Below are 20,331 nucleotides of genomic sequence, written 5' to 3' on the forward strand. Positions count from 1 at the left end.
GATCCCTTCTGTGCCTTGGTCTTCCCATCACAAAATGAGTCCCCAGATACCTACCAACTTCTCAGGAGGTTGTGAGGCTTAATTCACTAATATCTGTAAAATGCTTTGAGATCTTAGGTGAAAGACAACAAGTAGTATTGATATAGAAGAATACAGCTTGCTCAGGAAGGACAGGCAGAGAAAACAGGGAGGAGGTGTTGACTTATATATTAAAAATGTATATGCTTGGACTGAGGTTGGGATGGAAATAGGAGACAGACTTGTTGAAAGTCTCTGGGTAAGGATAAAAGGGGTAAAAAACAAGGGTGATGTCATGGTAGGGGTCTACTACAGACCACCTAACCAGGAAGAAGAGGTGGATGAGACTTTTTTAAAGCAATTAACAAACTTATCCAAAGCACAGGACTTGGTGGTAAATGGGGGACTTCAACTATCAAGACATCTATTGGGAAAATAACACAGCAGGGTTCAGATTATTCAACAAGTTCTTGGAATGTACTGGAGACAATTTTTTATTTCAGAAGGTAGAGAATGGTACTAGGGGAGAGACTGCTCTAGATTTGATTTTGACAAATAGGGAGGAACTGGTTTTGAAATTTTGAAAGTGGGAAGCAGCTTTGGGTGAAAGTGACCATGAAATGGTAGAGTTCATGATTTTAAAGAATGGTAGGAGGGAAAACAGCAAAATAAAGACAATGGATTTCAAGAAGGCAGACTTTAGCAAACTCAGAGTTGGTAGGTAAGATCCCACGGGAAGCAAGTCTAAGGGGAAAAACAATTGAAGACAGTTGGCAGTTTTTCAAAGAGACATTATTAAGGGCACAAGAGCAAACTATCCCACTGCATGGGAAAGATAGGAAGTATGGCAAGAGACCACCTTGGCTTAACCAGGAGATCTTAAATGATCTGAAACTCAAAAAAGAGTCCTACAAAAAGTAGAAACTAGGTCAAATTACAAAGGATGAATATAAAAAAATAACACAAGTATGTAGGGACAAAATTAGAAAGGCAAAGACACAAAATGAAATCAAACTAGCTAGAGACATAAAGGGTCACAAGAAAACATTCTACAAATACATTGAAGCAAGAGGAAGACCAAAGACAGGCTAGACCCATTATTCAGTGAGGAGGGGGGAAAACAATAACAGAAAATGTGGAAATGGCAGAGGTGCTTAATGACTTCTTTGTTCCGGTTTTTGCCAAAAAGGTTAGTGGTGATTGAATGTCTAACCTAGTGAATGCCAGTGAAAATGAGGTAGGCTCAGAGGTTAAAATAGGGAAAGAACAAGTTAAAAATTACTTAGATAAGTTTAAATGTCTTCAAGTTACCAGGGCCTGATGAAATGCATCCTAGAATATTCAAGGAGCTGACTGAGGAGATATCTGAGCCATTAGCGATTATCTTTGAAAAGTCATGGACGATGGGGGAGATGGAAAAGGAAAAATATAGTGCCAATCTATAAAAGGGGAACTAAGGACAACCCAGGGAATTACAGACTAGTCAGCTTAACTTCTGTACCCGGAAAGATAATGGAGCAAATAATAATGCAATCAATTTGCAAACATCTAGAAGATAATAAGGTGAAAAGTAACAGTCAGCATGGATTTGTCAAGAACAAATTGTGTCAAACCAATCTGATAGCTTTCTTTGACAGGTTAACAAGCTTTGTGGATGGGGGGGAAGTGGTAGATGTGTTATATCTTGACTTTAGTAAAGCTTTTGATACTGTCTTGCATGACCTCAGTCAAATGACATCTCCTTAGTCAAATGAAAAAAAGTTCCATTCAATTACGTCATGCAGTAGGGGACAGCCAAAAAATGACAAGTTTTTAAAATGCTTATATACCAATGCTAGAAGTCTAAATAATAAGATGGATGAACTAGAGTGCCTAGTATTAACTGAGGATATTGATATAATAGGCATCAGAGAAAGCTGGTGGAATGAGGATAATCAATGGGACACAATAATACCAGGGTACAAAATGAAAAGGAGTACTTGTGGCACCTTAGAGACTAACCAATTTATTTGAGCATGAGCTTTCATGAGCTACAGCTCACTTCATCGGATGCATACCGTGGAAACTGCAGCAGACTTTATATATACACAGAGAATATGAAACAATACCTCCTCCCACCCCACTGTCCTGCTGGTAATAGCTTATCTAATGGGCCATTTCCAGCACAAATCCAGGTTTTCTCACCCTCCACCCCCCCACACAAATTCACTCTCCTGCTGGTGATAGCCCATCCAAAGTGACAACTCTTTATACAATGTGCATGACAATCAAGTTGGGCTATTTCCTGCACAAATCCAGGTTTTCTCACATCCCCCCCACCCCCATACACACACAAACTCACTCTCCTGCTGGTAATAGCTCATCCAAACTGACCACTCTCCAAGTTTAAATCCAAGTTAAACCAGAACATCTGGGGGGGGGGTAGGAAAAAACAAGAGGAAGTAGGCTACCTTACATAATGACTTAGCCACTCCCAGTCTCTATTTAAGCCTAAATTAATAGTATCCAATTTGCAAATGAATTCCAATTCAGCAGTTTCTCGCTGGAGTCTGGATTTGAAGTTTTTTTGTTTTAAGATAGCGACCTTCATGTCTGTGATTGCGTGACCAGAGAGATTGAAGTGTTCTCCGACTGGTTTATGAATGTTATAATTCTTGACATCTGATTTGTGTCCATTTATTCTTTTACGTAGAGACTGTCCAGTTTGACCAATGTACATGGCAGAGGGGCATTGCTGGCACATGATGGCATATATCACATTGGTGGATGTGCAGGTGAACGAGCCTCTGATAGTGTGGCTGATGTTATTAGGCCCTGTGATGGTGTCCCCTGAATAGATATGTGGGCACAATTGGCAACGGGCTTTGTTGCAAGGATAAGTTCCTGGGTTAGTGGTTCTGTTGTGTGGTATGTGGTTGTTGGTGAGTATTTGCTTCAGGTTGCGGGGCTGTCTGTAGGCAAGGACTGGCCTGTCTCCCAAGATTTGTGAGAGTGTTGGGTCATCCTTTAGGATAGGTTGTAGATCCTTAATAATGCGTTGGAAGGGTTTTAGTTGGGGGCTGAAGGTGACGGCTAGTGGCATTCTGTTATTTTCTTTGTTAGGCCTGTCCTGTAGTAGGTTACTTCTGGGAACTCTTCTGGCTCTATCAATCTGTTTCTTTACTTCTGCAGGTGGGTATTGTAGTTGTAAGAAAGCTTGACAGAGATCTTGTAGGTGTTTGTCTCTGTCTGAGGGGTTGGAGCAAATGCGGTTGTATCGCAGAGCTTGGCTGTAGACGATGGATCGTGTGGTGTGGTCAGGGTGAAAGCTGGAGGCATGCAGGTAGGAATAGCGGTCAGTAGGTTTCCGGTATAGGGTGGTGTTTATGTGACCATTGTTTATTAGCACTGTAGTGTCCAGGAAGTGGATCTTTTGTGTGGACTGGACCAGGATGAGGTTGGTGGTGGGATGGAAATTGTTGAAATCCTGGTGGAATTCCTCAAGGGCTTCTTTTCCATGGGTCCAGATGATGAAGATGTCGTCAATATAGCGCAAGTAGAGTAGGGGCTTTAGGGGACGAGAGCTGAGGAAGCGTTATAAAATATATCGGAAGGACAGAACAGGTCGTGCTGGTGGGGGAGTGGCACTATATGTGAAAGAAAGCATAGAATCAAATGAAGTAAAAATCTTAAATGAACTAAATTGTACTATAGAATCTCTATGGATAGTAATTCCATGTTTGAAAAATAAGAATATAGCAGTAGAGCTATATTATGGACCACCTGACCAGGATGGTGTTTGTGACTCTGAAATGCTCAGGGAGATTAGAGAGGCTATTAAAATAAAAAAACTCAATAATAATAATAATTAATAATGGGGGATTTCAATTATCCCCATATTGACTGGGTAAATATCACCTCAGGAAGGGATGCTGAGATAAAGTTTCTTGATACCTTAAATGACTGCTTCTTGGAGCAGCTGGTCCTGGAACCCACAAAAGGAGAGGCAATTCTTGATTTAGTCCTAAGTGGAGCACAGGATCAGGTCTGAGAGGTGAATATAGCTGGACCGCTTGGTAAATAGTGACCATAATATAATTAAATTTAAACATCCCTGTGGCTGGGCAAAACTCCATAGCAGCCCAACACTGTAGCATTTAATTTCAGAAAGGGGAACTACACAAAAATGAGGCAATTAATGAAACAGAAATTAAAAGGTACAGTACCACAAGTAAAATCCCTGCAAGCTGTATGGAAACTTTTTAAAGACACCATTATAGAGGCTCAACTTAAATGTATACCCCAATTTAAAAAAACATAGGAAGAGAACCAAAAAAGAGCCACTGTGGCTAAACAACAAAGTAAAAGAAGCAGTGAGAGGCAAAAAGGCATCCTTTAAAAAGTGGAAGATAAATCCTAATGAGGAAAATAGAAAAGAGCATAAACTCTGGCATATTAAGTGTAAAAATATAATTAGAAAGACCAAAAAAGAATTTGAAGAACAGCTAGCCAAAGACTCCAAAAGTAATAGCAAACATTTTTTTAAATACATCAGAAGCAGAAAGCCTGCTAAACAACCAGCGGGGCCACTGGATGATCAAGATGCTAAAGGAGCACTGAAAGATAAGGCCACTGCGGAGAAACTAAATGAATTCTTTGCATCGGTCTTCACTGTTGAGGATGTGAGGGAGATTTTCAAACCTGAGCCATTCTTTTTAGGTGACAGATCTGAGGAACTGTCCCAAATTGAGGTGTCATTAGAGGACGTTTTGGAAGAAATTGATAAACTAAACAGTAATAAGTCTCCAGGACCTGATGGTATTCTCCCAAGAGTTCTGAAGGAACTCAGATGTGAAATTGCAGGACTACTAACTGTCATCTGTAACCTATCATTTAAATCAGCTTCTGTACCAAATGACTGGAGGATAGCTAATGTGACACCAATTTTTAAAAAGGGCTCCAGAGGTGACCCTGGCAACTACAGGCCAGTAAGCCTCACTTCAGTACCGGGCAAATTGGTTGAAACTATAGTAAAGAACAAAAGTGTCAGATGCATTGATGAACATAATTTGTTGGGAAATAGTCAAGATGGTTTTTGTAAAGGGAAATCATGCCTCACCAATCTACTAGAATTCTTTGAGGGGTCAACAAGCATGCAGACAAGGAGATCCAGTGGATATAGTGTATTTAGATTTTCAGAAAGCCTTTGACAAGGTCCCTCACCAAAGGCTTTTAAGCAAAATAAGAAGTCATGGGATAAGAGGGAAGACTCTCTTAGATTGGTAACTGGTTAAAAGATAGGAAACAAAGGGTAGGAATAAATGGTCAGTTTTCAGAATGGAGAGAGGTGATGTCCCCCAGGGATCTGTACTGAGCTCAGTCCTATTTAACATATTCATAAATGATCTGGAAAAAGGGGTAAACAGTGAGGTGGCAAAATTTGCAGACAATACAAAACTACTCAAGATAGTTAAGTCCCAGGCAGACTGTGAAGAGCTACAAAAGAATCTCACAAAACTGGGTGACTGGGCATCAAAATGGCAGACGAAATTTAATGTTGATAAATGCAAAGTAATGCACATTGGAAAACATAATCCTAACTATACATATACAGTGATGGGGTCTAAATTAGCTGTTACCACTCAAGAAAGAGATCTTGGAGTCATTGTGGATAGTTCTCTGAAATCATCCACTCAATGTACAGCGGCAGTCAAAAAAGTGAACAGAATGTTGGGAATCATCAAGAAAGGGATAGATAATAAGACAGAAAATATCATATTGCCTCTATATAAATCCATGGTACGCCCACACCTTGAATACTGCGTGCAGATGTGGTTGCCCCATCTTAAAAACGATATATTGGAATTGGAAAAGGTTCAGAAAAGGGCAACAAAAATGATTAGGGGTATAGAACAGCTTCCATATGAGGAGCGATTAATAAAACTGGGACTTCTCAGCTTGGAAAAGAGGCAACTAAGGAGGGATATGATAGACGTCTATAAAATCATGAGTGATATAGAGAAATTAAAGAAGGAAGTGTTATTTACTCCTTCTCATAATACAAGAACAAGGGGCCACCAAATGAAATTAATAGGTAGCAGGTTTAAAACACAAGAAAGTATTTTTTCATGCAATGCACTGTCAACCTCTGGAACTCCTTGCCAGAGGGTGGTGTGAAGGCCAATACTATAATGGGGTTCAAAAGGGAGCTAGATAGATTCCTGGAGGATAGGTCCAACAATGGCTATTAGCCAGGATGGACAGGAATGGTGTCCATAGCCTCTGTTTGCCAGAAGCTGGGATTGGGTGACAGGGCACAGATCACTTGATGATAATGTGTCTGTTCATTCCCTTTGGGACACCTGCCACTGGCCACTGTCAGAGGACAGGATACTGGGCTTGATGGACCTTTGGTCTGACCCAGTATGGCCGTTCTTATGACCTTCTCATAAACAAACTAGGGAAATGAAACCTAGATGGAGCTACTATAAGGTGGGTGCATAACTGATTGGAAAACGGTTCCCAGAGAGTAGATATCAGTGGCTCACAGTCATACTGGAGAGGCATAATGAGTGGGGTCCTGCAGGGATCAGTTCTGTTCAATAGCTTCATCAATGATTTAGATAATGACATAGAGAGTACGCTTATAAATTTTGCAGGCGGTACCAAGCTGGGAGGGGTTGCAAGTGCTTTGGAGGATAGGATTATACTTCAAAATGATCTGAACAACCTGGAGAAAAGGTCTCAACTAAATAGGATGAAATTCAATAAGGACAAATGCAAAGTATTCCACTTAAGAGAAACAATCCGCTGCACACATAGAAAATGGGAAATGACTGCCAAAAAGGGAGTACTGTGGAAAGGGATCTGAGGGTCATAGTGGACCACAAGCTAAATATGAGTCAACAATGTAACACTGTTGCAAAAAAAGCGAGCATCATTCTTGGTTGTATTAGCAGGAGTGTTGTAAACAAGACGCAAGAAGTAATTCTTCTACTCTACTCCATGCTTATTAGGCCTCAGCTGGAGTATCGTGTCCAGTTCTGGGCGCCACATTTCAGGGAAGATGTGGACAAATTGGAGAAAGTCCAGAGAAGAGCAACAAAAATGATTAAAGGTCTAGAAAACATGACCTATGAAGGATGATTGAAAAAATTGGGTTTGTTTAGTCTGCAAAAGAGAAGACATGATAAAAGTTTTCAAGTACATAAAAAATTCTTACAAGGAGGGAGAAAAAATGTTGTTCTTAACCTCTGAGGATAGAAGCAATGGGCTTAAATTGCAGCAAGGGAGATTTAGGTTGGACATTAGGAAAAACTTTCTAACTGTCAGGATGGTTAAGCATTCGAATAAATTGCCTAGGGAGATTGTGGAATCTCTGTCATTGGAGATTTTTAAGAGCAGGTTAAACAAACACCTGTCAAGGATGGTCTAGATCAATGGTTCCCAACCTTTGTGTGGGAATAGCATATTCCTATTCCCAGAAGAATGTGGCGGGTGCCAGACACCCCACCGCTGAGAAGCGGCAGCGACAAGACACCCTGCCTCCAAAATGCTGTAGAGAAACGGCAACGCTTCTCAGCAGCATGTCGGTGGCGACATTTCAGCGGCGTGGTGTCCTGCGGGCACACACAACTGGCTCGGCAGGCGCCATTGTGCCTGCAGGCACTGCGTTGGGGACCCCTGGTTTAGATAATACTTAGCCCTACCATGAATGCAGGTGACTGGACTAGATGACCTCTCGAAGTCCCTTCCAATCCTGTGATTCTATGATTCTATTAAGGCACTATGGGATGATTATAAAATTAATATACATTATAAGTATTATCCCCATTTATTAGTTTAACTTCTGTGCTTGTGAAAAACTAGCTGTCAGCCTTATGTTTGATATAATAATAAATAGTGTTAAGCTACAATTGCAATTTATATACTTCACTAAGATATTGTATATACATGTCTAGTTGCATCAGAATATACTTATTAGGTTCTTACTCACAAATTTATTTGAAGATAATTTATTTATTTATTTATTTATTTAAGAGCAGACGGGCCTAATTCTTTCCTGAGGGGAAGTTACATCAGTGGAACTGAGAATCAGGTGGATTCTCTGTCACTGGCAATTTTTAAATCAAGATTGGTTGTTTTTTAAAAAGATATGCCCTGGTTCAAACAGGAATTAATTCAAGGAAGTTCTATGACCTGTGTTATACAGGAGGTCAAACTAGATGATCACAATGGTCCTTGTTTATAATCTATGAATCCATGAATCTGTGAATCACAATCTGATCTAAAACTGGAACAGACAAAGCTTGATTCTTTTCTCTCTCACACTAGTATAAATGTGGCTGCTCTAATTTGAGCTGTAGGACCAGCCTAACATCTAGTGGAACCAAGACCATGGACTATAAAGATGTCTGAAAGTCACTAATGTGCCCCTCCCTCCTGAGCTGCATTGGGGGACACACTGCTTTCAGTCGGAGCAGGATTTGCCCTTCATGTGGCTTTACTTACTGATGGACCTAATGACCATTGTAAAGCAGTTGCCAGCAGACTGAGACCTGTGGGTTACATTTCCTGCTCTGTGATGGTGATTCTGACAAGGAACCCCTCCTCCATTAAAGTGCTCTCTCTTCCTCTATATTTCCTCATAAATTCTTTTCTCCTCAATTGTTTTAAGGTCAAGGCTAGACAGCAATGCTGAGGAGAAGATCCTTAAATCTCTGGGTATGTACAGGGCATGTATTTATTTTGTCATAAAATGAACACAGTGAGTTCTCCCCCTCACCCCCCCCATAGGTGAAATTATATAAATGTCTTACTAGAAAAACATTCCACAATCCTTCATTATTAGAGGGAGATACTTTAGAAAACTAACCCAGAGTCCAGACACTCAGGAGGAAGCAGTGAGGTGTCCTTGCCAAATGTGAATGGATCCAATAGATGACATCACATGTTTGATGGCACAGATTGAAAAGTTCACCCCCAACATCTCATAAATAAAATGGAAAGCATTTCCTCAGCTCCTTCATCTCATACACTTTACTAGATGTGAACTTGCCTCTCTATATGACCATGAGCAGTGCTTAATTTGTGCCTTAATGCTAAGCCCCAGCACCTTTGGCAGTTCGTATACCAGGCACCTCTGGGCTTGCTGCATCAGTTATGAAAGTAAAATATTGCTTGAGCCCTGGCACCTAATTGCGTGAGCGGTGTTACCTCTTTAATTACAAATTAAGCACTGGCTGTTAGTGCCACTGAAGGTTACAGACACATGAACCATTTCATACAAAATAAGAAATGCCCTCTAAACCTCCACTCTAAACTTGAACTGAACCCAGACTGAACCTTTTGTGAAATCTATACTAGTCTGAGCCACTTTGTTTATTTTTGCACTGGTAATTCCAAAACCCCATGACAGAGGTTGTTCTTGCAATCTTTCCAGCCCAGTTTTACTAGACCAAGAGGTTCAGATATGGATTCACACTGTGGAGTGATCATCTGAACTGAACTTTTCAACCTCCTAAAGTATAGTTCTAAAAATTTCATCTGTAAAAGAGGCATTTATTGTTTATTTTATCAAAGGCATTTATTAAGTCACCTCTCAGTTACTTCAGATCAAATGAGATCAGTTGACTCTTAAAAATGTTTTGTTCACCTAACTACCAACCCTGCAAACTCAACCTTGGTTGAGAGTCCTGCTGAGGTCGTTCTTTCTCATGCATCATCACTGAGAATATTCTGCGAGTTAAATTAGGGCCTCAGTTACAAGTGTGCAACCCCAGTATTTTTAGGTTGAGGCCTGAGTGACACCTTTGCTACCCCATTGCCTTCAGTGGATTTACACAGATATAACTACTGGCACTTAGTAAATAATTCTGTTGATAATGTTTGAAAAATAATAGAATCCAGCTTACCTCTCCCAGAGCTGTGTGGACTCTCCAGTGGTGCCAGGAGTAAAACATAGTAAACGCTTAATTTGGTTGCTGACATACAGCTATGACTATTAATGTAATCAGGGAGCAGATTTGCTGAGATACGAAGGTGATGTTTTTACATAACTGTTTTTCAGAGAAGAACTGCCCTTTAAAGTTAATCCATCTGTTTAGTTGATAAGACTTTGGCCTGACCAGTTAGTGAAAAAAAGTCCTGATTTTAAAAGATATCTTTTTTTTTTTAGTTTAGTTTATGGTATGATTTGATGACTTGTGAAGCAGTGCATGGAATTATTAGTTCTATGAGCCTTAGCAGCTCTGTAGGAGAGTAATTCAACATCAGGTGCCCTGTGCTATACATATAAAAGGAAACTTTGCAAAAAGAAAAGGAGTACTTGTGGCACCTTAGAGACTAACCAATTTATTAGAGCATAAGCTTTCGTGAGCTACAGCTCACTTCATCGGATGCATTCAGTGGAAAGTGTAGAAGATCTTTTTATACACACAAAGCATGAAAAAATACCTTCCCCCACCCCACTCTCCTGCTGGTTATAGCTTATCTAAAGTGATCACTCTCCTTTGTGCTGGAAATGGCCCAACGTGATTATCATACACATTGTAAGGAGAAAAGGAGTACTTGTGGCACCTTAGAGACTAACCAATTTATTAGAGCATAAGCTTTCGTGAGCTACAGCTCTGTAGCTCACGAAAGCTTATGCTCTAATAAATTGGTTAGTCTCTAAGGTGCCACAAGTACTCCTTTTCTTTTTGTGAATACAGACTAACACGGCTGTTACTCTGAAACCTGTCATTGTAAGGAGAGTGATCACTTTAGATAAGCTATTACCAGCAGGAGAGTGGGGTGGGGGGAGGTATTTTTTCATGCTTTGTGTGTATAAAAAGATCTTCTACACTTTCCACAGTATGCATCCGATGAAGTGAGCTGTAGCTCACGAAAGCTTATGCTCAAATAAATTGGTTAGTCTCTAAGGTGCCACAAGTACTCCTTTTCTTTTTGCAAATACAGACTAACACGCTGTTACTCTGAAAAGGAAACTTTCACACCCAGTCCCCTACAGTGTGTATCTGGACAGAGGTACTAATTTCAGGGGTTGAGCTGCTAGTTTTGATAATGAATCCACTTGTGGGAAATTCATTGCAGTAACCATTGTTTTATTGTTCATATTTCAACAATCCAAAACTTTTCTCTGAAAGCTTTTAATTTGCTAGTAGAGAGGAGGAATAATTGATTTTACCTAATACATGGGTGTCAGAAGGTGGAAGGGTCACATGAACACAAACTCTGTAAACTCGGGGAAGGAGGATGATTTACTCATGTCTGAATAGCTGGGAAGATATAGGAAAATGTTTCCTTTTTCACAGGGAAAATCTTAATTTTCATCCTTCTTTAGCAGTCACAGCTTCTCACCAATGGCTGTAGATTGAGCCTTCTCCCTCACTCAATAGATCTGTATTTCAAGAAATGTCATTTCTACAGCAGATGCAAAAAGCCAGAGTCCCATCAACCTGTTGGCACTGGTGTGCTGCTTGCTGCACTAATATATGGTATGTGTCTTTGGCTTATCAGAATTCAGAACTCTGGAACCCATTTTGCCTGCTCCCAAAAATGGCTTGACCAGTAGCATGAAGCCTGCTGAATATTTACTGCCATTAACAACCCTCTCCCTCAGCCAGGCCAAGGAGACAGGACCCCTATCGAGCCCTCACCTTTTAAAGGGTGATGATTGGAAGGAGAGCAATGGAAGGGTATGTATGTGTTAAGGTCATTGGAGCAGGGATGGCCTTTTTTGTTTGGTGATTGTACAGTACCTCCTACAATGGGGTCCTAGGTGCTACTGTGATACAAATAATAACTAACAATAAAAATAATGAACTTCCTCTGTCAGGGACCCTCTTCCCAGTTTGATTAGGTTAAAGAGTCAGGCATTCACAGTGTATTTTCTCTGAACAAAGGAGAAGCAGAAATTATTGTCTGGGAAATAGTGATAAGATTAAGTAGGATGAGTTCTCTGTTTCTTACGTGAATTCAGAGGTGGTGCAAGTTACCCACTGGTGAGTGTGAATTACATGTTGAGAAGGTGGAGGCAATTTCAACAATCCAAAATAATATTGGATTGTAATATCGGAAGGAACCGAGAGGGTGTGTAGGATACTGGCCTGTCTACCCAGTCCAGGAAGGAGTGGCTCCCCGGAGTCTGGGTCAGGTCCTTTTCTCAGGGCTTCAGCTTTATTTCCTCCAAATAACATAAATCCAGCATCTCAGTTGTCCCTTCCCTTCTAATGCAGGGGCCTATCCATTCTCCGCAGGTTCCCACTCTACCAGCCACCTTGTCTGAGAGTCACCGTGCTCCCGGGCCTGCAACAGGAACCAACCTGCTTCCTACAGCTCTCTCCTCTTTACTCATGGGCTTCCTGCCAGAATCTCCCTGCTCCTTGCAGCTCTCCACCCTAACGCAGCTACTTGCTGGCTTTTATAATCACCTAATCTCTAGCTTATCAGTCTGAGCTGAGAGGTAGCTGACTTCACCTGTTCCAGGTGATGCAAGGCCCAACAGCCCTTTGAGGGCCAGCGAGGATGTAAATTAAAACAGAGGAGCTTGCTTTTCCTGACATCTTCCTGTTAGCTGCTTGTCTTCCTGTGACCCCTAACCGTCCCACCCACTTGCTTTCCATCCACTCGCAGTAACTTAAAAACATGAAAATTACACCGCCTATGAATCTGGCCAAGTACCTTTTCTGTTTAATTATATGTGGGGAGGGCAATTGCTTCTGAAACTATTGGGGTGTATATTGAAGTGTATCAGTGTTTGTGATGTACCACAGTGTTTCCTGCTTTCTGTATCATTTGTGTACCTTGGTGTGTTTGTGTTGTGTCCAGATCCATGTCACAATATCGAAGTCAGCTCAGGAGAAAATGCGCCAGAAGCAAAAGAAAGAGATGGAGCTTTTGCACAGCGAGAGGGAGAAGGAAAAAGAGAGAGAGAAGGAAAGGTCCCTGCAGCTCCATGAGCAACTGCAGAACGTTGACCCAGGTGTTATTGCTCAGGAAGGTAAGTGGCTGCTAATGGCTATAGACCTGGTTCTCCACTGCCTCACACCTTGTTTGGGCATTGACACCTGTGCAAAGTGAGTGAAAAATTCTGCTCACTCCAACTGGTAGCATGTTAAACCTACTGTTCACAGGTGTAAATGAATAGTGTGTGAGGCACTGGTGTGTCTGACCCTATGAATTAGGGTCACTATATTCCATGCTTATAACCTGAGCTGCAGGGCAAGAAGATCCCTTTAGAGCAGGGGTAGGCAAACTTTTTGGCTGGAGGGCCACATCTGGGTATGGAAATTGTATGGCGGGCCATGAATGCTCATGAAATTGGCGGTTGGGGTGCTGGAGGGGGTGAGGGCTCCAGCTGGGGGTGCGGGCTCTGGGGTGGGGCCAGAAATGAGGAGTTCAGGGTGCAGGAGGGTGCTCTGGGCTGGGACCGAGGGGTTTGGAGGGTGGGAGTGGGTTCAGGGCTGGGGGTTGGGGCGTGGGATGGGGTCAGGGGTGCAGGCTCCAGATGGCTTTTACCTCACGCAGCTCCAGGAAGCAGCAGGATGTGCCCCCTCCAGCACCTATGCGGAGCACAGCCAGGCAACTCTGCACACTGCCCCGTTCGCAGGCGCCACCCCTGCAGCTCCTATTGGCTGCAGTTCTGGGCCAATGGGAGCGGTGGGGGCAGCGCTTGGGGCGGGGGCAATGTGCGGAGCCCCCTGGCTTCCCCTACGCGTAGGAGCCAGAGGGGGGACATGCCACTGCTTCTGGGAGCCATGCAGAGCCACGGCATGCTTGGAGCAGGACAAGCCCTGGACCCCGCTCCCCAGCGGGAGCTCATGGGCCAGATTAAAATGTCTGAAGGGCCAGATGTGGCCCCTGAGCCATAGTTTGCCCACCCCTGCTTTAGAGAAATAACCATAATTTCCACAGGGATTTTCTATAGAGAAATCCCACACAATTACCCCTCCCTCTAGACAACATTGCAAATTTCCCTATTGCTGAGGAGGCTGGATGAAACTCCGGTCAGATCCTGTCAGGACTGCTGGCTCAGTCAGCTGGAGACATCACTCTAAAGATATGGGAGACTGTCTCTCTACCAAGGTGTGGCTGACTATTTTCCTGACAAAGTGCTCCCAGTCTTGCTGCCTGAGCCAGCTTAGACACGATGATCTCAGGTACTTACATACCTCATCATTGTAGTATTTGAGCGCTTCACAGTCTTTAACAGTCTGAATAAAGACTGGGAGTGGATGGGTCATTACACAAACTAAAAACTAATTTCCCCATGCTAATTTCCCCCTACTATTACTCATACCCTGTCAACTGTTTGAAATGGGCCACTCTGATTACCACTACAAAAGTTGATAATAGCCCACTTCAACTGAATTTTTTTGTTAGAATTGGTAAGGCAACCCCCATCTTTTCATGTACTATCTCTGTCTCTCTCTCTCTCCTGTATTTTCCACTTCATGCATCTGATGAAGTGGGTTTTAGCCCATGAAAGCTTATGCCCAAAAAATTTGTTAGTCTCTAAGATGTCACAAGTACTCCTTGTTGTTTTTATTTATTTATTTATTTATTTATTTACTTATTTTATTTTCACTCCTATAAGGAGTTATTAGCCCCATTTGATATATGGGAGAGACTGAGGCACAGAAAAACTAAGTGACTTGCCTATGGTCATATAAGAAGCCTGTAGCAGGGCCAGGCATTGAATCCTGATCTCCCAAGACCCAGACTAGTGTCCTAACTACTGGACTATTCTTCCTTTCTAACAATAATGACAATGATACTACTAAGCACTTCTGTAGTGCCTTTCATCCAAGACTTCAGATCATTTTACAAAGGAAGGGGGAATATTATTATTATTCTTTTGCAGATGGATAAACTGATGCATGAGGTGACTTACCCAAAGCCACACAGTGAGTCAGTGGCAGAGTCAGGAACAGAATGTGGAGTTCCTGTCTCCACAGCCCCAAGGTCTATCCAATGCTGCCTTACAGATCAAACCTATGCCTATCATTGTAGCACAGCCTGCCATAATGAAGACAAACTAATTGTGTCCAAAAATGCTTTTAATCATGTTATGATCCGGAGGAGTTTTAATAGAATTGTTTCTAATTACAATACGAAGAAAGATCCTGCTCACGCAGTAACACAAATCACCCCCTACACGCACTCCTGAGAAGCTTATGTTTTAGAGGAGCACTGAAGCTGTTACAAAAGTAGTTCACGTTTTTAAAAAAATGTACTAGAGCATGGCTTACTGACTCTGATTTAATTGTATCTGATAGGCTCTGATTGTGCTGCGGCACAAACTCTAAAGAGTGCAGCAGCAGAGAAAGTTGCAAGTCAGCACTGAGCACAAGGGCATTATAAAGGTTATGTTTACTTTTTATTATTACTATTTGGTGGAGTGAATTTAATGCTGGTGAGAAGTGCTAGAATGACAGCCCCAGCGGCATAAATCCTCTATTCATCCCCAAAACAAGTGGAGGAGAAGAAATGGAAAGCTTAACTTCCCTCAGCTCTGGTAGAAGGTACTGCTGTATTTTAGTCATTGTTCCTAGTAATGCAGTTTTCAATCATGTTGTTTCTGCGTGGGGGGGCAATTAAGAACAGCGCTGTAGTACTTTTAAATAAGGGACACCCCTTCACCAATGCGCCTGCCCCCATTACCAATCCCTGGAGCCATCCAGTGCATCACTCTAGAAAAATGCTGACACCCCAAGTGCTCTTTCAGTCCCCACAGGTTTTGGCCCACTTAACACCAATGGGATCATCTCCATTACACCCAATGTGAGCAACCCATGCAGAGCCAGCGTTGGCATGGCCTTAAAGAAACGGGTCAACAGGCCATCTCTGCCTAGCATCCCCATCATCAATCATGACAGCAGCTTCATGCGGCACTCATCAGGTGAGACTTGCTGTGTCAGTGGGGTCACAAAGCTGTCATCACAATCTCAGGTGTTCTGTTCCCCTGGGAGTGAGGACTGGATACAGTTTAAAGCACAAATGGACTGAATTCTGCTCTGTTTCATTGGTATAAATCCATAGTAACCGCAGTCTAGTCACTCCAGACTGAGTGAAACTGAAGTGGGCATTACTTATGTAGCCAGTGGGAGTTTTGCGTGAAAACAAATTTAATAGGGGCCTCAGGATATGGCGCTTTACCCATTTTGAATTTCTAAAGTGTAACATTGTTTTTGGTTGTAAGATGACATCATAAAAGGGAGATGAATGTATAAATCCAGAAAAGCTGTTGTTCACTTCCTCCGAAATCACTGAGCTCAACTGCAGCCAGTCAGGATGAACTCATTTGCATATGTGATCTGATTGGTTGCTCATTGTCATTGACCTCTGAGCAGCTGCCTATCACACTGCATGACTTTTCAACCAATCATTATCCAATCACTCTCAGCGGTGGCAATATTGCCTAATACCATTGCAGCCAGAGGTGGTTGGAGACACTCAGCTTTGGCATCATGCCTAACGCACCACAAACTGCACAGTATTATTATGTCCTATAGCTTAAATATAACAGGTGATGTATGTGGGATGCTGCAGGGTGATACTGAAATTGTTTTTTCCCCCTGCAATTAATGGATAACAGACAGTGGGGGTACATAGTGACTCTGTTCTTTCTTTGTTTGATAGGAAGCTTTTATTTTATTTAGCCTACAACCATAGGACTCTATTGTGATTCTATTAAATCTTGCAAGCTAAGAAGGGATAGGCTGGGTTGGTACTTGGAAGGGAATCTTTTATAGAACACCTTTCTATGTAGGAGGGGATTTTTTAAAATGGTTGGCATTAAAGTTAATGGGGTTTTTACCGTTGACCAGTGGGAGCAGAGTTAGGCACAGAGTGCTTTTGAAATTCTCAACTTTAGTTTTTGTACCGTATATATCCTACAAACCCTAAGGACTACATATAAACTATGAGATCCTATATTTCATATATAGATATCCCCTTCAGAATCTACATTCCACCTAACCTCGACACAACATTTGCACTTTTAGAAGTCAAAAGTTTTCTCATATACAATTTAGAAGAGAAAATTTTGGCCTAAAGATATTTAGGCGTGAAATTTTTTTACTTCTAGCACTTCGGATGACAAATGGGCTTTGTGACAAAATACATTTATCATGTAAAATTTAAGATGACTAGTATATTCATCATCAACCACATTTGCTAACACTGAATCTTTTTACCTACAGTTCACATTTGGAAGGTTTTCTTTGAAACTGTAAGGGTTAGAAATTGTTTCCTATTAAAAGAAAGCTTAGATTCTGCACAGTCTATGAACAAATATATTTGATAAGACAAATGTATTCTACCCCACAATCCCTGATGTACAGTCAGTGGATAGCTCCTAAAGAACAGAAATATGTACAAGACTCAGACATTTATGAAAATCCCTGAATAATCACATTCCCAATGATATGTTAAAATATACATATATGTGAATTATCAGACTTCCATAACAAGCTGCTGTCCAGTGATAAGTTGTTGAAAAATCATTAGGATAGTATTATTTAATTTATTTGTATTACTATAGCACCCAAGAGCTCTAGTGATGGACCAGAATCCCACTGTGCTAGGGGCTAAACAAAATACTGTGAAAAACCATGGGCCAGGTCCTCCATTGAAATCAATGAAGCTATGCTGATTTATACCAGTTTAGGATGTGGCTCATATTTTTTGGTCTCCTTGTCATTAAAACAGTTATGATCCTAAGCTTCTGAAACTCATTAAAAATGAGACTGCCCATTTTAATGGTAGAAAAATTCAGACCAATAGCAATTTCAGCTAAGAAGTTAGAAGAGGCAGAAGACAAAATAAGCCCCACAATGGAACCTTGGTTGCGACCTTAACTGTGGACTTGTGACCAGCACCTGCCATATTGATATCTGTGTGTTTGATTTTTCCATACAGCTAACTCCCTGCCAGCAAACACTCTGGATCCTCCAGAGGGGGAGGAGGAGTCTGAAAGTGGGGAAGCCTTGGAGATGAGACCCTTCTCTCACCCAGAGCAAGGGCTGGTTGATGCTCTCAAGTGGCTCAATAGCAATGACTGGTAGGGAAACACTCCACCGTCAACTCCCTCCTTCCCCTCAACATAAAGGTGTGAGTGGTTGCCTCCTCCAGAGCTATGCTCAGTTTCTCTTTCAGGATCAGGAGCTTGGAGGGAACCAAGTAAAGCCAATCTTCACAATGCAATTGCTTTCCAGTAGATATAAGCAAGGGAAAGCTCTCCAGCCTGGTTCTCCTGCCCAGGCTGTAATGCTGCTATGGCTAACAGCAGGTTAACTTCATTCATTAACCTTCTCCTTTGGCCATTTGTGTAGCCACAAATAGTAATTACAGAGAAGAGATTAAAATTATAGGATAATCAGAAGATACTCCTGCCAGAAGCCTGTGTTCCCTATGTGTCAGATCCCTGCATTGACTCCCAGCCAAAGGAGATGGAGACCACTTCAGTAGTCATAAAGGCAGAAGTAGGGTTGGCCCTACAATTTGCAGGGCCTCAAGCTGCTGGGGGAGGTGGGATTGAGTCATCATGAGTTGCCTTCCACTCTGGTCTCATTGCTGGAAGCATAGGGAAGAGAACTGGGACTCTTCCCCTTAGCCTTGCTACTGGTAGCAGGGTGGGAGGGTGTTCATTTCAAAAACTGCATCCTCCCCTAGCTCTGCAAGTTATAGATCTGTGAGTAGGGCCCAAGCAATCAGTTGCATTGCTTGTGATTAAGGTAAACTCTAGGATTGCAATGCATACTGAGAAGGGAATTGCTCTGCCTATAGTCTCTCTAGGGCAAGATTTTTGGGGAGAGGAGCATGGGGTGAGAGGAGTCATTTATTAGGAAGCCAGGATCATCAGAATAAGAACTTTCCTCACTGACTAACAGGGGCACAAACAATGATATTTAACTGATGATCACACTATACTGGAATTAGCCATAGAGAGGGAAGAGGGGAGGGGAGAGGGAAGAGGGGAGGGATAGCTCAGTGGTTTGAGCATTGGCCTGTTAAACCCAGGGTTGTGAGTTCAATCCTTGAGGGGGCCATTTAGGGAGCTGAGGCAAACACTGGGGACTGCTTTGAGCAGGGGGTTGGACTAGATGACCTCCTGAGGTCCCTTCCAACTTTGATATTCTATGATTCTAAGAGAACATTCATGGATTCAGAAGCTATAGAACCAGATTCTGATCTCAGCTACGCCAGTGTAAATCCAGAGTGAATCCATTCAGTTCAGCGGAATTACTCCAGATTAACAATGGTGTAACTGAGGTCAAAATCTGCCACCCTGCATATGCTTGTATAAACACAGTTATTTGATTTTATTTTAAACCCCTTTACTTTAAACTTTCTCTTTCTCATCTGCTTCTCTTTCCTTCTCACCTCTAATCCTCCACTACTTTCTTCTTCTTTTCTTTAACAATTCCCCCCTATCCACACACAGAAAAAATGAAGGCTTTCTCTATTAAGTTAAATCCATGTACCCCATTTCTGCTGCGGCTGTCGGAGGAGGCTGTGCTTCTTGTCATTCACCAATAGGTGGCACTGTTAATTCAGTGAGCTGAGTCCTGAAACAAACTGGCAACATTAATAGGGGTTATAGAAGAAAAATGCAAGTTATGTCTCCTGAGTCTAAAGGGAGATGGAAAATCCATAGTCTGCCATGAAAATCTCTAGTTTTCTCCAGGATTGAGTCTATCATGTGGAACTAGTAAATCAATCGTACACCTTCCTCCGGCTTAGGTCACTGGGGAATTGCACACACAGGCTTCTGAAAGCATTTTTTTATTAGTAGTTTAAAAAATTAATAGGGAGTTTCTCAAAAATCCAGCACCTTTGCTTTTAGTGTCCTACTTGTGTGGGTTCAAGGGTCTATCCCCAGGTTGCAGGTGTGTGAAAGTGTGTTTAGCACAGTGCTATGCGAGACCAATGATTTGTCTCTTCTGTGTCTGTCTGTTTTGTAATTGCTTCTCAGGTCACTGAAGGAGAAAGGACTTTTCAGCATCAAATGCCTGGCTATCTGCCATTCAGAAGTCCTCTTTTGTCGACTTCATGATGTTTCCTTGGCAGTTACCAGAGAGGTAAGAAATTTGTTTTAAATGTATGTCCACACAGTGTATAGAATAAATGTGTGTGTGTGTTTTATCTTTATTTATAAATTTGCAGGAAACTGGACTAGATGTCCTCTTGAGCTCCCTTCCAGTTCTATGATTTGCTCTGTGTCTCTCTCTAGCTATTTTTATATCTATGTCTTTAGATCTCTGTCAGATATCTACATCTATATATACAACATCTATCTATCTCTATCTATGCCTACAACAGAATGCA

At 41.9% G+C, this 20,331-nt stretch overlaps 1 protein-coding gene across 4 annotated transcripts in view; it reads left to right on the forward strand.

The window, feature by feature from the left end:
• TOGARAM2 (TOG array regulator of axonemal microtubules 2) overlaps window positions 1-20,331 on the forward strand; it is a 96,318-nt gene that overhangs the window by 54,513 nt on the left and 21,474 nt on the right. For all 4 annotated transcript variants that reach the window (XM_073338625.2, XM_073338630.2, XM_073338626.2 and 1 more), the window contains 6 exons: window positions 8,675-8,721; window positions 11,518-11,696; window positions 12,829-13,000; window positions 15,728-15,901; window positions 17,923-18,064; window positions 19,979-20,084. In XM_073338625.2, the coding sequence (XP_073194726.1) occupies window positions 8,675-8,721; window positions 11,518-11,696; window positions 12,829-13,000; window positions 15,728-15,901; window positions 17,923-18,064; window positions 19,979-20,084 (820 nt within the window). The remainder of the gene's footprint in view (window positions 1-8,674; window positions 8,722-11,517; window positions 11,697-12,828; window positions 13,001-15,727; window positions 15,902-17,922; window positions 18,065-19,978; window positions 20,085-20,331) is intronic.

This window comes from Lepidochelys kempii, chromosome 3 (assembly GCF_965140285.1).
Source record: "Lepidochelys kempii isolate rLepKem1 chromosome 3, rLepKem1.hap1, whole genome shotgun sequence".
In the NCBI taxonomy this organism is placed as follows: Eukaryota; Metazoa; Chordata; order Testudines; family Cheloniidae; genus Lepidochelys; species Lepidochelys kempii.